Source organism: Hemibagrus wyckioides, linkage group LG02 (assembly GCF_019097595.1).
Source record: "Hemibagrus wyckioides isolate EC202008001 linkage group LG02, SWU_Hwy_1.0, whole genome shotgun sequence".
NCBI lineage: Eukaryota > Metazoa > Chordata > Actinopteri > Siluriformes > Bagridae > Hemibagrus > Hemibagrus wyckioides.
In genome coordinates this window covers 22,825,263-22,837,626 of record NC_080711.1, presented here as the reverse complement: position 1 = coordinate 22,837,626, position 12,364 = coordinate 22,825,263, and the positions used below count along the sequence as shown (strand labels likewise).

At 39.5% G+C, this 12,364-nt stretch overlaps 1 protein-coding gene across 1 annotated transcript; it reads right to left on the bottom strand.

Annotated features, from left to right (window-relative positions):
• Positions 1-1,490: 1,490 nt before the first annotated feature.
• On the bottom strand, positions 1,491-10,282 carry LOC131343386 (metal cation symporter ZIP8). The gene is made up of 8 exons (XM_058375041.1): positions 9,950-10,282; positions 8,442-8,604; positions 6,707-6,876; positions 6,472-6,594; positions 5,939-6,067; positions 3,847-4,036; positions 2,706-2,890; positions 1,491-2,041 (listed from the first exon to the last, which is right to left on the bottom strand). The coding sequence occupies exons 1-8, from the start codon at positions 10,169-10,171 to the stop codon at positions 1,892-1,894; spliced, it is 1,332 nt and encodes a 443-aa protein (XP_058231024.1). The 5' UTR covers positions 10,172-10,282; the 3' UTR covers positions 1,491-1,891.
• Between the last annotated feature and the right edge of the window lie 2,082 nt (positions 10,283-12,364).

The window sequence follows — 12,364 nt, the reverse complement described above, 5'->3', positions numbered from 1 at the left end:
AAAAAAGGAACTGGTTTATATTTAATAAAAGAGGAGAATCTAAGATCAGTTTAAAAAGGCCAAATGTTTTAAAAGAATGGCCGAACGGTGCGTTATTCTCTCTGTTCAAGCCGTTCTGCTGCCTCAGTGGATGTTGGATGTCGTTGAATCATCGTGCTGTTTTAGATTTTTCCAGCTTATGTGCCTCTACATGACTACACACTCATGCAGTTATGTATCCTCTTTCATAACATCTCATGTGATCAAAAGTTTTTTTGTACTGATAGAAAATCTAAAGATTGATGTACTAAGATCTATAGTATACAGTAGATGTATATTTTTTTGAAGAGAATTGTTCAATTTAACTGCCAAGAATATTGCACTGACCGTATTGTTGTACAATATTCTGTGTCAAATGAATGTTAAATAATTATAAATGTATAGACAGATACATCAGATGTGTAAGAAGAAAAGAAAATATAAATTTAGACTTTTTTTGGTACAACGTTGGCTGATTTTGTCTTTTTTTTGGTCCGTATTTGTGGAATGCTTTAACTTTGTTCTCAGTGTTTATATGTTTGTTTATTTTCCCATTGCCTAACAGTATTAACTCTTTTTGGCTATGGATACTGGTCCATTCTTCCTCATTGGCTGCTGGTATTTACACATTTCCCAGACTGGATAAAAGAACTGTCCAAATTCCAAGATTGGCTCTCAGTGTTGGCCAATGTCTTCTTGGCTGTTGGTTTTGGTATTTGATAACCTGACTGGTCTTTACCTGTTTTCTGGATCAATCAGTTCCTCCTCATCGGGTGATGGTAAAGACTTCCCCCCACCCCTTATTGGCTGATGATGATGATTGATCCCCCACCACCCTTGGGCTGCTGGTATTGACTGCACATCCCTCATTGGTTAATGGTATTGGCTGATCCCCCCTCTCCTTGGCTGCAGATTTAACAAGTCCCCATTATCAGCTGATGGTATCAACTGATCCCCTTCATTGGCTGAGGAAACTGACTGATCTTCCTTATTGGCTGGTGGTATTGACTGATCCCCCTCATTGGCTGTGGGTATCTATCACATTCCAATTCACTGGCTGCAGGTATCACTTACTTCCCCCCTCATAGGCTGCAGGTATCAATCACCCCCCCCATTGGATTCAGGTATCAATCACCCCCCCCCTCACTGGCTGCAGGTATCAATCACTTTCTCCCTCATTGGCTGCAGGTATCAATCACTTTCCCCCCTCATTGGCTGCAGGTATCAATCACTTTCACTGGCTGCAGGTATCAATCACTTCCCCCCCTCATTGGCTGATGATACTGACTGATCCCCCTCATTGGTTGATGGTATTTCCTGATCTCTCCCTCTTTGGCTTATTGTCTTTACTACTTTGACCCAGTGTTTAATTTTCCCAGTGTAACGCACACTGTTTTTAAATTGTTTTATTTTCCTAATAAATTAAGATGAATAAATAAAGATGCTTTTGGAAAGAATCTAGAGACCCGTATTATAAAGATTCAATCCTTTATGTAAGAATCGGTTTACTGACCATTTGTCTAGCTAATGAAGGACAGATGTGTAAACCAGCTACAATCACAAATTCTTTACATGGCTTTCATAAATACTACTAAAGCAACGTAGTATTATGTTACTAACTTGAATCGTAAGAAAATATACATGCATTGTTTCAAATAAGAAATTTTTGGTTGATTAGACAAAACATTTTGCTATTGATTAAAACAATATACAAAAATAGTGAATACTTGATTTTGGTCATTAAAAATATTCTCATGCTGAGAAATCTATCAGCTGTACAAAAGTGTTAGTTCATGATCTAGTGTATCGTTACAGTCAGTATTGTTCTTTTTGTTAAGGACTAAGGCACGCGGTGTTGTTGAGTCGGAAAGGCTCAGCCCAGGTTAATATCTCCAGCGAACATGGTGATGAGCAGAATGACGGAGAACCCGGTGAGGAGCCCAGCGTTCTGGATGATGAAAAACGCCACGTCTGTCTTGATGTTCCCTCTGTGCTCCTTAGCGATGGCGTTCATCTCAGGAAACTGAGAGAGGAATATTGAACATCAGAGCGCTGATTTGAGATTTCTATGTACAAGGTAATAAATCTATAGCCAAAAAAGGGAGCTAATAATGCTGATAGTGATGTATCAAATGCCTCAGTGCTGATCTGAGAACAGTTTTAGCCTTTCACATCATAATGAGCCCTGTGATGGACTGGCGACCTGTCCAGGGTGTACCCCTGCCTTTCGCCCTATGTGCGCTGGGATAGGCTCCAGCAGACCCCTGTGTCCCTAATTAGGAATAAGCGGGTATAGACAATGAATGAATGAATAGACATAGATGACGATTCTCTGGTGTACAGAGTGATCTGGTCACGATGGATGAGCACAAAACAGCTGACTTTAACTGTTCCTTTGAGCATGGAAATGAGTCTAAATATCATAACGTAATATAGTATCTCCGGATTATCCTGTTCGGATGAAAATGCAAGCAAAAAATTCGGAGAAGGAGATCGTAAACTGTTGCGGATGTGTAAAGTATCAGATCCACCCACTGCTGTAAAAGCCTTACTACATAATAGACAATAAACCGTCAACGGCTTGATTATTTTATATCATAATTATGAACATGACTGAGATGGAGATTAGAACAGTATTTGTTACAGAAAAGTCCTGGAGCCTTGGACGTGAATGAAATATGTCTCACCATATCAGCGAGGGCGATGTAGAGAAACATCCCTCCAGCGAGGGCAAATATGACATTCGGTGCGAACGTGCTGCCCAGCAGGATCCCCAACACTAAGCCTACGTAACAGGACATGGCTGAGAGCAGGTTAAACAGCACGGCCTGCCTGATGCTCATCCCCGAGTTCAGCAGGATCACAAAGTCACCTGCAGGGGGAGACAAAGAGTTGGACACGTACACGGGTCAGAAAGAAAAAGCCTGATCGTTGGAACCCACTGTTTAACCACTATTCAGGGTACATCGTTTAAATCTATTTATTTTTATTTAAAATTTTTTTTTATCTTTTTAATTTATAGGATTATAAATATTCTATAAATCTCATTTATAGGATACTTGGTTGCAAATATAGAAATAATATTAGTAAAAAGAAATTAACCTTGAAAATATAATTCATCTATATTTACATTAATCATCTTCAGTAACTGCTTAATCCTGGACAAAAATACAATTCAGACATATAAATGTTGAAAGTATGTCATAAAATAAAATGAGCAGACATGGAGAAAGTTGATAGGTTGGTGGAAAAGCTGTAAGATGTAAAAGAGAAGGAAATTTGCTCTAATTTTTTTTCCTGTTTTTTGTTCTGTAGAAAAAGTTCTACTCAACACTTGGTGAAGCACAGAAGAGAAAATTAAACACAGGCCTGGGGGGGGGAGGCGTGACCTCTGACCCTGCAGTAGGTCACAGAGTGAGCAGATTGTTTGTTTTAAATGCACACTTTGGCACAGGCTGAATCGCTGCAGAGGAACATGCATGTGTTAAACTCACATCTGGACTGTTACTCGGGTTAACCGTTAACTAACCAACACTAAAAAAGATTTTTCTCACATGAGATTCGGCGTGGCTTGGCTGTGATTGTTTCTGTAATGAAAACTTTTTGCAAAGACGTTTGTAAAATGCGTGCCGTAGGGGTCACCTTCAGGTCATTAAGAGACACGCCGTGACCGTACTTAATGATCCCTTAAACCGTAGAAGTACCCTTAAAGAAGTTTAGCATTACAATCACAAAATATTTAGTTATATTTTAGACGTATTAGGTAATGAGTTCATTATCAAGTTACTCATTACTCTCTCTCTCATATTCTGTGTATGTTCTTCTCACCAAGCTCATGAGGGAACTCCTCACACACGATAGCGATGGAGGTGCTGAAGCCGGTGAGTATGGAGACGGTGAAGGACGCGCCGATGGCCAGGCCGTCGATGAAGTTGTGAAGAGCGTCACTGAGCGTGATCATCCACGCCAGCGTCTTCACGCTCGCCAGCCTTGCACAGCAACCCCGAGACGGCGGCGTCTTTACATACAGAGAGAGACAGAGAGAGAGATTAATACAGACTTATTATGATCAAAAACCACTTGTATTGTGGTGAGTGTGTTTTATAAACTCAAATGCTAAAGACATCCATTTTATTTTAGCCTTTTTTCCTCTAGTGGAAAGAGAAAGGCAGCAAGATGTACAACTTGGGTCTAATCACACATTTTTTAATATGTAGAATCGGTCCTTTGGATTTCAGTGCAATGTAATATGACATTATGTTCATATAATCATATACTATTAACATCACGTCACAGATTAGTATATTTAGTGAAAAAATAATATTTTAACCAATTAACTTATTCCACCTAACCTGAAAACCTGCTTTGACTTTCCTGAGATTTCATCTTATAATCACAGGATGTTCAGATAGTACCTTATAACTCCAAGGTCTTGATATCCTCTATCTACACTTCTTATCTACATTATTATATGGTTAAAATGAAGCACTGTTAGTGTGTTCTGTGCTCTAGGGTGTATAGTCCGAAGACCTGCATGGTAAGACGACGGCGTTCGGTCTACGAACAGCTGTAACAATCAAAGCCAGAAAACAGCTGAGTGTCTCGCTGAGACTGGATGAGAGGACACACTGTCCCTGACACACACACACACACAGAGCCTGCTTTTATCCGTAGACTATATGTTGAGGCAGAATCCTTCATTTGTCTGGATAAATTCTTCTGATCAGAGACAAGTATGGAATTAAAATACTCATTCTGTTATAAGGAAATGATCAATGTTGTCACATGGCTCCAGACAAAGTGAAGTTACTGTTTACAAAGTTAATGTTTTATTCCACTTAAACCACAGAAATCTGCCAACAGTTCTTCATTTATTACAGAATGACACGTCATACTTTTTTTTATCTGTTTTTATCCTTATGCTCCTCTCCTGTCCAAGCCTCCTGAAAATCTTTTTCTTTCATATTCTCTGTTTAAGAAATGCGAGAAAGTAATAAGCAACTAGAGCTGGACAGATTTGTGTAAGTTGAGTAATTTCTCAAACAATCATTCATTTAGTGTGGCTACTGATTAGCCACTGGATTGAAACATCCAAAAAAAAAAAAAAAGCAGATAGCATGGCCCAAGTAAATGATCATCCATGAGTGTAGTATCCACTCAAACCTACTGCTATATATATTCACTGAGCACTTTATTAGAAACACCTATACACCTACTCATTCGTGCAATTATCAGCAGTACAATGTACACAGCCGTGTACGCAATCATGCAGATACTGATGCGATCTCAGTGATTTGAGGTTGTTGACGCCAGATAGGCTGCTTTGAGTATTTCAGAAACTGCTGGCCACTTGAGATTTTTACACACAACAGTCTCCAGGCGTGCAAAAAAAAAAAGTTCTGTTAGTGGAAATGCCTTGCTGATGATTGGTTCAGCCAATAGGAAGGATACAGTAACTCGAAAAACTACTCTTTTTAACCGTGGTGAGCAGAAAAGCATCTCAGACCACACAAAACATCAAGTTGGATGGGCTATAAGGACAGAAGATGGGCGCAGACTCAGACAAACTAGACAGTTTTGCATGATGGAACACTGGATGGACGAAGCTATGAAATGTCGTTCAATAAAATTTAGTACAATTCTTCATTTTAGAGATACAGATTGGGTTGTTGATCAGAAGATCAGGGTTCAAGCCCCAGCATCATACAAGCTTGGGCCCTTGAACAAAGCCCTCAACTTCCCCTGCTCCTGGGGTCATGGCTGACCCTGCGCTCTGACTCCAACCCATCAATGATGGGATATGAGAAGAGAATTTCAGTGTGCAGTAATGTAAATGTGACGAATAAAGGTTACATAAAGGTTTTCTGTGTCATTTTCTTTCATACTAGAATGAATAACCATCATATGTGAAATGTAGCACCTGCTCCACTGTAGCTTCTGAAGTCATGCTGCTCTTGTCGCTGTTTGAGATGCTGAAGCTGGTGATGGCTATGACGGCTGCTCCGTTCTGTTGAGGAACCTCAGGAGGACTGAAGTGACTGTGGCCATGCTGGAACACAAAAACGGAGGTCGAGACACCATTGCATTTTAAAGCAAAATGGATGTAATGAATGAATAAAATCCAGTGTTAAGATAAAACAAATCTTAATGGATGTTCTGACAGGTTGATAAACACTAAAGAAACTCTATCCTGTTCCTGGACAAACTTGTCTTGGGCTCTGAGTCTTCTTTCGATCCTGCTCTTACCCACCTTTGAGGTAAGATTTTAACACACTTTCTTCAATTCTTTCTTCATTTCTTTCAGCAGGAATTACTGAAATTAATTAGCCCTTTCTAACCAGATTAACAGTGCTATGTAATAATAAATGTATTCAATTTACATCATTGAAATATAATGAAACAATGCCCTGAATTATAATAATATGATCTTGAAGTAAACAGACTCAGTTTTACCTCATGGTCTGTCTTTAGGACCATCTTCAGGATCCTCTCCGTGAAGAAGAGTAGATAAAATCCGCCGAAGATCCCAACAGCTTTCATGACATAGTTATCTGCTTTCGGGTCAAACCCCAGTGCCTGCATCATATACCCAGGTATTATTATTCATTTAACTTATAATATTGGCAGAATAGTTTAATAATAATAATAATAATAATAATTTTTTTGTGAATTAGACATTGCGTATGACCTCAGGTATGAGCTGCAGGACGGAGTTGGAGAACAGCGTCCCGATGGCCAGTCCGATGAAGTACGTGAGCACTTTAGGGAAGTATGGTTTCTTGGTGAAGGGGATGAGGGCGAGACCCAAAAAGGAGGCCAGGTTGATGATGGTAACCGCCAGGAAGCCATATCCCCACACTGCAGACATACAGAGAAATAACACACTTTGTGTTCGTGGAGTAAAGCTTTATTGCTCTGTTTTTTTTTTTCAGCTATCTTCTGCTACTATACAGTGGTACTTCTTCTTATAAAATCATATCAGCTCATGATCCTATCAGCTCATAACATCTATCTAGAGGAAGCTGTAAACATCGTATCTATGGCTTATTAAATGTTTGAGTGCAGTGCAGGAAATTGTTCGATTGTTTCCACATCATAAAAATCAGTTGATAATCTTGTGCATGACCTCTCGAGAAGATCTCACTAATAGATCTGGATATATTAGAGCAAAATCAGCTGAATCCAGGGTCAAGGAACAGGTCATTAATTTGTTGTCGAGTAAATATAACAGAAAATATAGCTGCAGCGATGTGATGGGGTCCAAGCACCTCTGCAGAGAAGCATGAGAATAATCACAAATCTGGAAATGCATAAAGTTCATTTGGTTCTTCAGTCTGGTGAAATTCTATAAAAAACTGTATAATGCTTAGCCTTTTCTGATACTGATATATCTTGATATTAAATCAAATTGTGATTTATCTCATCATTACATCATTTTTTATTTCTCTTAGAACACTGCTAACGCCTCGGTTTCGTTACACTTTGCTCGGTCGTCATGAGTTGGACGAGGTTACATGGAACTTCTGCTCACATATAACGGCTCACAAACCCATTAACCTCCAGGAACGAGCGTTTATTGTGGACACAGATGTTTGCGTCAATAAACTAATCAGTGTCAGTACAAAACTACTGGTGATTGCATATCAGCCTGCAGAGAGTGTGGTGACAAGAGCAAGGTTCACTGATTAGGGACAAAACCATGAGCTTTGAACACAAAAAAAGGGGGGAAAGTGACCGTTAGGTTTCAGTGTACACAGAATACAGTACCAGGAGAAGTGTGTCAAAAGTTAGAGCTAGTCTTATTTACAGGAACGATATAGAATATGCAATGTTTAACTCATTCATTCCCTCAATCACTCACTGCCTCACTCATTCATTCCCGTAATTTCTCACTGTCTCACTCATTCATTCCCCTGAATTTTCACTCCCTCATTCATTCAATGCCTTACTCCTTCATTCTCTTAATCTCTAACTACATCATTCATTCATTCCCTCAATCTCTCACTACCTCACTCATTCCTTCCCCTGATCCCTGACTCCCTCACTCATTCACTGTCTCATTCACTCTCTCTCTCTTTCTCTCTCTCATTTCCTCCATCACTCATTCAATCCCTCAGGCTGTCACTGCTGCACCAATCATTCGTTCACTCCCTTAAATTCACACTTCCTCACTCTCACTCACTTATTCATTCTCTCGATTTCTTACTTCCTCAATCATTTACTCGCTCAATCTTTCATTACCTCAATTTCTTACAGCCTCACTCATTCACTCACTCATTCCTCCCCTCAACCCCTCACTCATTCACTTCACCTAACGTTTGGTTACTCAGTAATTCATGTCTTGAATCACTTCATCATTCTCCTGCTAATTCAATCCCTTGTTCACTTCCATCCTCACCCTCTCACTCCCTCCACTCACTCACCTTGACTCCCTATGTGTATTTTAGGCTCAGCTGCTTGTAGAGGACAGGGGGGCAGAAGTGCTCTGTTTAGGAGGGTGGGGCAGATGGTCCTCAGGTGACCCTTGTCCAGGTGTGTCTGATTGCTGAGACCATAGAGAGCAAGAATCTCCTCTGCAGATCCGCACTAAAGAGAAATAGGCAGTAGGTCAAAAAAACAAAACAGAGACAAGGGGGGAAAATGTTACCCTTGAATGTCACACACTGTTTGCTGTATCATTTCTCTCATGTATAATATACAATATACACCAAAGATGGCTCCCTGGGTTGTCAGATATGAAGAGATGCATCTCAGAACCTAGGTATGGAGGTGTGAATCCACCTGAGACACATTCAGGTCAGAGAAGTGTAAATACTTACGGCTTGAAAATGAAAACTCGTGTGTGTCCTGAAACATTCACATTACAGAGATTATAAACGCCACGTGACATTGAAAGCATGGGATGATGCAGCAGTTAGCATCATATGCTTCAGAGTTCTCAGTTCAATCCTGAGCCCACATGTCGGTTTTCACAAGTTCTCCTTACTGTATGGGTTTCTGGGGTACTCTAAAATATGATGGTATGTGGACTGACTATGATAAGTTGCCCCTAGGTGTGTTCCATTTATATTTAAATGTTCCATTTAAATTGCCCTGAAATGGATGGATGGATGGATGGATGGATGGATGGACGGATGACTGGATGGATAAATGGATGAACAGATGGAGAGGCGGATGGATGGACAGATTGACGAATGAATGGATGAATGAATAGATTGCCTATTATTATCCAAAAAACAGCAACTAGATAAATAGAGACACATATAACAACTACACTAACTAACAGATGGGTGGATGGATGGATGGATGGATGGATGGACAAATGAATGAATGGATGAATGAATAGATTGTTATTATTATCCAAAAAAAAAACAGTAACCAGATAACTAGAGACACATTTCACGACTACACTAACGACTAACAGATGGATGGATGGATGGATGGATGGATGGATGGATGAATGAATGATTTGCCTATTATTATCCAAAAAACAGCAACCAGACAACTGGAGACCCATTTGTCAACTAGTATAAATGCTTGTTTGTACGTCTGGAAGCGTGGCTATCTAACGTTTACAAATAATGTACAAATAAAAGGAGCAGTGGCTTTCAGCTGTATGTATATGATTTACTGTATTGTTGATATTGTATAGTAATAATAATTTGATTATGATAATGGTTTACAGCATAAACGGTGTATTGCCTCGGCCATGCGAAGTGTGTGAAGCAACTCCTCTAATCTTTTCGCACAGATATCAATCATTAATCTAATCTAATCTCATCTCATTTAATCTAATTAACGATAATGCTCCACTTATTACAACAGATTATAAAGTAGATTAAGTTATTGTGTGCGTGTGTGTGTGTGTGTGTGAGAGAGAGAGAGAGAGAGAGAGAGAGAAGGCAGCTGGATTTTACTTTAGGAGGTTTACCTGCGCATGCGCATTGATTATGTCCAGCTCTGCCGGTTTTCCCTGAGAGACGGTTTCCAGTAAAGTGTTAATCCCGTTAATATCTAATAACCGGTCCTGACCGTAAACCGTTAAAATATCCTGGAGGAAGTCATGGTGCAGAGTCTCAGCTTTAAAGCCGGGAGCTTTACTGAGTAAAAATCCCAAACACAGAGCCGCACAGAGGATGGGAAAGTCGTGCATGGTTGTCCGTCTCTTCTGTCGCAATGTGATCTGCAACAAGAAGAAGAAGAGAGAGAGAAAGAGAGAGAGAGAGAAAATCCGCTCTTAGACTTTAACACACTCACACACACTCACACACACACTCTGTGTGACACTAAAACACTCACGGCTCAACTTATATACCGTGCTCTAACCTCGTTTTGGACAATATCATAAAAAACGGTATCATATAATTAAAAAAAAAAGACAAGACAAAACCGGATGGTATGATGACCTGCACGTGGAGCTGACTATCAGTTTCCTATAGGTCAGGGCATGATAAGATAAACAAATTTTACAAGCCTCATTAATACTTAATAACCACAATATACCGGGCAAATATTAATAGACGATCTAGCAGCGTTTGAGTTCGTCACATGACTGAACACTGGGTATGTGATTTACCTTTAAACTCTGACCAGCATCTTGAATAGACACAATTTAAAATATTAAAGATATTGTGCAATATTAATATATTAATATGTAATAGTGCTGCTGATGTAAAAAAGTTAAATGGCGTGCTGCCCCCTAGTGGTAATAATGTCAAAATACAGTTAAATGACGTGCTGCCCCCTAGTGGTATCAAGAGGAAATGCTCGCTATGTGTGCTTTTAAAAAAGAAGTTGAAACATGTTTATACTTAAATATTGAACGGTTCTGATGCTTCATGTGAATTGTGTGATGTGAAATAAGACACTTATAACTTTATATGATCCTGTAAATATTATACTTAAATGTAATATACACTATATAGCAAGTTTATAGTGTTCAAGTTTGTAAAATGTTCAATTCCAGATTTTAGCCCCCACTCAGCTGTTATAATAATCTCCAATCATCTGTGAAGGCTTTCCACTAGATGTTTGAGCGTGGCTTTGGGGATTTGTGATCATTCTTGAGATCAGACACTGATGTTGTAAGAGTGAGGAGGTCTGGGGTGCAGTCGGTGTTCCAGTTCATCCCAGAGGTGTTCAGGTGAGATCTTCCACTGTCATGCTGGAACAGGTTTGAGCCTTTTAGTTCCAAATCTTAATCCTAAAGCATTCAGTGACATGCTAAAGAATTCTGTGTTTCTAACTTTGTGGTGAAGAAGCATGTATGAGTGATTAGATACATGATATTGCCAAAAGTTTTGGGACACCCCTCCAAATCATTGAATTCAGGTGTTGTATTTCAGGGGTTGGGCTCGGCCCTTTAGTTCCAGTGAAAGGAACTCTTAATGCTTCAGCTTCATACCAAGACATTTTAGACAATTTCATGCTCCCAACTTTGTGGGAACAGTTTGGGGATGACCCCTTCCTGTTCCAACATGACTGCACACCAGTGACCAAAGCAAGGTCCATAAATACATGGATGAGGGAGTTTGGTGTGGAGGAACTTGACTGTCCTGCACAGAGTCCTGACCTCAACCCCATAGAACACCTTTGGGATAAATTAGAGCAGAAACTTAATTGAATGATTTGGAGGGGTGTCCCAAAACTTTTGGCAATATAGTGTATGTAAATTAGAAGCAATATGTACCGTTAGAAAGAACAGGAATAAAAAAAAAACAGGAATATAAAAAGTGATTGATTAAAACATTCAGGAACTGGAGCTAAAACAAACAAAACCTCCATCGCCCCCTGCTGGTGGAAACAAAAAGCAAAACCAACTACCGAAGAGGCGGAATTAACGTAACTTTTAAAGCTTGTTCCGGGTGTATTGCCATTTTCTACCACTTTAACACATTTTGCATCCTTATAACTTCCTGTTGTAATTTGGTTGAACGAATGGGTTTCTAGGACAGATAGTTTAAGTGCCTGACTGAAACGTTTTTAATGTAGTTGTAATGAGTGTACGACAATTAAAACCACGCTGTTAAAAATGACCTGCATTAAATAGGACGTTTAAGAAAATAGCCAACTTATTAGCTAACAAAGCTATGGCTAAATTAACAATCGAATAAATCGCCATATTTAGCGTAATCGTGCAACGAGTTATAGCGTCAGTCAGTTCAAGCTGACTAAAAAGGATTAATAAATATTGAATATTTCTATGAAATAGAACTATTATTTAGAATTTCTTATTCAGACGTTTAGAGAGTGATATCGCTTTTCTCGTTTCAAATTTAGCTCAGGCACCGTTTATGGCTACCCCAAAAGAGGTCTTTAGGTTGCAGGATGTGTCCGAGGAGCACGA